This window comes from Gossypium raimondii, chromosome 10 (assembly GCF_025698545.1).
Source record: "Gossypium raimondii isolate GPD5lz chromosome 10, ASM2569854v1, whole genome shotgun sequence".
In the NCBI taxonomy this organism is placed as follows: Eukaryota; Viridiplantae; Streptophyta; class Magnoliopsida; order Malvales; family Malvaceae; genus Gossypium; species Gossypium raimondii.
The window spans coordinates 44,591,405-44,596,005 of NC_068574.1; the positions used below are offsets into that span (position 1 = coordinate 44,591,405).

General features: G+C 41.4%; 1 protein-coding gene across 1 annotated transcript; it reads left to right on the forward strand.

Annotated features, from left to right (window-relative positions):
• Window positions 1–411: 411 nt before the first annotated feature.
• On the forward strand, window positions 412–3,621 carry LOC128033981 (uncharacterized). Its single transcript, XM_052622483.1, has 3 exons — window positions 412–675; window positions 742–924; window positions 3,247–3,621. The coding sequence occupies exons 1-3, from the start codon at window positions 412–414 to the stop codon at window positions 3,619–3,621; spliced, it is 822 nt and encodes a 273-aa protein (XP_052478443.1).
• The last annotated feature ends 980 nt before the right edge of the window (window positions 3,622–4,601 follow it).

Here is a 4,601-nt window from a genome sequence, read left to right on the forward strand (position 1 = left end):
ACAATTTGTTGTGTAATCGACCGTGGTAGACCCCATCAGGGCGAGTGTTGGAAAAGAATTGGGGCTTGTTTGAGGTGTGGTTCATTAGAGCATCGAATTAGAGACTGTCCGCGGAGGTCCAATTAGATGCATGCTCCGGGTATTGGTACTCTACCACTACTGAGAGTAGTTCAATAGCCACTAAGAGGCCATAGGCAGGCCAGAGGTGGTAATAGGTTGGGCCGTAATCAGAGAGCACCGGGCAGAGGTACTGGTTATACTGAGGCGAGGCAACTGACTCTAGTTTATGCTACACGTCACCGAGAGGATGGAGATGTTCTGGACGTTATCATGGGTACGTTCTTTATTTATAATGTACCTTATACTACACTGATAGATATATGATCCACTCACTCCTATATAGCTTGTACTATGTCTGAGAACTTGAGAATCTTGGTTGAAAGCACTACGAGTGAGGTGACTGTACTGAGTCCGCTGGGAGAATCAGTAAAGGTAAATAAGTTGTTTAGAGACATTCCTTTAGAGGGTCAAGGGGCTATTTTTCTGGCTGATTTGATGGAACTGCCTTTTGGAGAGTTTGATTTGATACTGGGAATGTATTGGTTGGTTAAACACCAAGTGAGCTTAGATTGTGCCACAAAAAGGGTTGTACTGAGAACTGAAGAGGATGGCGAGGTAGTCATAATTGGGGAACATTAGAACTACTTGTTGAATGTGATTTCTGCATTGAGGGTGAAAAAGTTAGTTCGTAAGGGATGTGAGGCGTATCTGACCTACATCACTGTTTCAAATTCTGGGAATTCTTCGGTTAAGGATATCAGGATGGTTAAGGACTTTCCAGACGTTTTTCCTGAAGAGCTAATTAGGTTACATCCGAATCGTCAAGTAGAGTTCGGGATTGAGCTTCTTTTCGGTACAGCTCCGGTGTCTATCACTCATTATAGAATGGCACCAAAAGAGTTTGTAAAGCTTAAAGCTCAAATCTAAGAGCTATTGGATCGTGGATTCATCCGACCTAGTGTGTCTCCGTGGGGAGCACCAGTTCTGTTCGTGAAAAAGAAGGATGGATCCATGCGTATGTGTATTGACTATCGACAATTGAAAAAGTTGACAATCAAGAATAAGTATCCTTTACCGAGGATAGATAATCTATTTGATCAGTTCCAAAGGGCTTTGGTTTTCTCCAAGATTGACCTCTGATCAGGATATCATTAGTTGAGGGTTAAGGAGACTGATGTACACAAGACAACATTTAGGACTCGATACGGTTATTACGAGTTCCTAGTGATGCCATTTGGACTGGCGAATGAACCAGCAACTTTCATAGATCTGATGAACCAATGTTCCAGCCCTATTTGGATCAATTTGTGGTGGTTTTTATTGACGACATACTAGTGTACTCGAAAACTGATGATGAGCACAATGAACATCTCAGAGTGGTTCTGCAAGTTTTGCGAGAGAAACAACTGTACTCCAAGTTCAGTAAATGTGAGTTTTGGTTACAAGAAGCAACATTTTTGGGCCATGTGGTTTCTACTGAGGGATTAGGGTCAATCATTGATAGATTAAGGTGGTGTTGGATTGGAAATAGCCTAAAACTGTATCTGAGATTCACAGTTTTCTGGACTAGTAAGGAATTATCGACGATTTGTAAAGGGTTTTTCACTGATTGCAGCACCCTTGACTAAGCTGCTACGTAAGGGTGTGCTGTTTAACTGGACTGATGCACAATAAGAGAGCTTTCAGAAGCTCAAAACTGTATTGACTAAGGCCCCTGTTTTGATACAGATAGAGTCTGGAAAAAAATTTACTGTCTACAGCGATGCATCACATGTCGATTTGGGATATGTGTTGATGTAAGAGGGTAAGGTGGTAACATATGTGTCTCGTGACCTAGAGTTGGCTGCAGTGGTGTTCGCATTGAAAATCTAGAGTTATTACCTATATAATGAAAAGTGTATCATCCACACGGATCACAAGAGCCTCAAGTATCTCCTTACTAAGAACGAGCTAAATCTTAGGCAGCGTAGATGGAATGAGCTACTTAAGGATTACGATTGTACGATTGAGAACCACCCTAGTAAGGTTAATGTGGTGGCCGATGCACTGAGTTGTAGGGCTGTGACTGATCTGAGGGTGATGTTTGCTTGTCTCAGTTTATTTGATGATTGTAGTCTGTTGGCTGAACTCCAAGTTAAACCAACATGGATAGAGTAGATTAAGGGTAAGCAGTTAGAGGGCGAGTCTTTGGGTCTTCACTTCTAAAAAATTGAGAGTGGGAATACTGTGGATTTTAGACTGAATAGTGAAGGGGTACTCTGTTTCCGTGGGAGGATCTGTGTACCAAATGATATTGAGTTGAGGCAGTCGATACTGAGTGAGGTGCATAGTAGCCCTTATGCTATGCATCCGGGCGAAAATAAGATGTATCGTGACCTTTGTGAGTTATACTGATGGCCAAGTCTTAAGCGAGAGGTTACCAAATTTCTGGCTAAGTGTCTGACATGCCAACAGGTTAAGGCTGAACATCAGTTCCCTTCGGGATTATTGCAGCCAGTCAAGATTCCACTTTAGAAGTAGGAGCGTGTAACTATGAATTTCATTAGTGGGTTACCCCTCACACCCACTAAAAAGGATTCGGTGTAGGTCATTGTGAATCGATTGACCAAATCTGCCCACTTCATATCAGTTCGTATTGACTACTCTCTATAGAAGCTGGCTAAATTGTATGTGTCTGAGATAGTGAGACTAGATGGGGGTACCAGTTTGAATAATATCTGATAGGGATCCTTGCTTCATGTTTCACTTCTAGAATAAGCTACATGAAGCTCTGGGTACAAGATTAGACTTCAGTACTGCGTTCCATCCTCAGACTGACGGTTAGTCAGAGAGGGTGATTCAGATATTGGAGAATATGTTGAGAAGTTGTTTGATTGACTTTCGAGGCAGTTGGGAGGATTACCTCCCGCCAACATAATTTGCTTATAACAACAACTATCAGTCTAGCATGCAGATGGCACCCTACGAGGCACTATATGGTCATAGGCAAGCGTGTTGGACAGAGTTAGGCAAGCGTGTGTTCTGGGCCCTGAACTAGTTTCTGATACCGAGGATAAAGTTAGGTTGATTCGAGATCGACTGAAGGTGGCATCAGACAGAAAAAAGTCCTATGCGGATCTGAAGCGTCGGGAGATTAAGTATCTAGTGGGGGACTTCATTTTTCTCAAGGTCTTGACCTGAAAAAAGGTACTGAGATTTGGTCGTAAGGGCAAGTTGAGCCCTAGATTTTTTGGACCTTACCTTGTGCTTAAGCGAGTGGGACTAGTTGCTTACCAGTTGGAGTTACCTCCGGAATTGGATCAGATTGACGACGTGTTCAATGTCTCTATATTAAAGCGCTACCACTCTGATCTCACGCATATTGTTCCAGTGGAGGAGATTGAGGTTACACTAGATCTGACTTTCGAGGAGGAGCCGACTCAGATACTAGATTGTGATGTAAAAGTTCTGAGGAGAAAGTCTACTCCACTGGTTAAAGTTTTCTGGCGTAATCATAGCACCGAGGAGGCCACGTGGGAGCCTGAGGATGTGATGCGTCAACAGTATCCCCATCTGTTCTAATCAGGTAAAATTTTCTTTTAGTGGGGTAGAGTTGTAACGCCCCAAAATCTCTTATATATTTTTTCGTATGTTTGTGACACAAATATCTGTCAGTTTTAGTGGTTATGTGTTCTAGGAGTGTTTGGGAGGTCCCAAGTTCAAGCATTCGCTTGGGCAAATTTTTGTTTTTAATTGAATAAACCCCTATCTGTAGCCAATAGGCTTAAAAATAAATATTAAAAAAATATGTCAGAATGGACCTGCTGGTCTGGTGGTTAAGTGGTGTGTTGGCGCACTAGGGATATTTTTTTGTACATGTACCGTGAAGGAGTTTGAAATATGGTAAAATTATGAGTATTTGAGGAGTGTGGGGATGTTGTAGCCGATTTTTAGGAGGATGTTGAGGGAATATAGGTTGTTAAGGGATTTAAGGATTGAGGGGAGTGTTCTGTGGAGATTTGGATGGAGGAGTTTGGAAGGAACTGAAACTAGTAGTGGCAATTCCGGCTACTCTCTCTTATTTTTCAATTTTCTGATAGTTTTTTCGTTTCTGCTTTTGGTTTTTCTCTTTGTTTTCATCTTTTATTCTTTTTCTTTTTCTTCCAAAGACAAATGACAATTGTTTCTTTTCCCAAATCTTGGTTTCACCTAATCTTTTAACAACATTTTGAATTTATTCTCTTTGCTGCTGAATTGCTGCCAAAATTTCTATCGAAAGTTTTTTCCCCTCTCACCTATTTTCTTTTCCTATTTACTTCTTTGTGTTCATTCGTTCCATGAGTAAGCGTACATTTTCATAGTACGGTAAGTTTCTACTTCTTGATTAACTTTTGTTTGGTTAAGTGGTTTAAGGGGATTTTCTGCTGGTTGATTAGTAGATTACGAAAGGCCTGGAGGTCTTTGATTGACGTCTTAAGTGGGCGAAACCTCCCTCTTTATTCGATCGAAGGTAATGTTATTGTGAGTTTAACGCTTGGTTAACTTGTGTGTATTAAATTGAG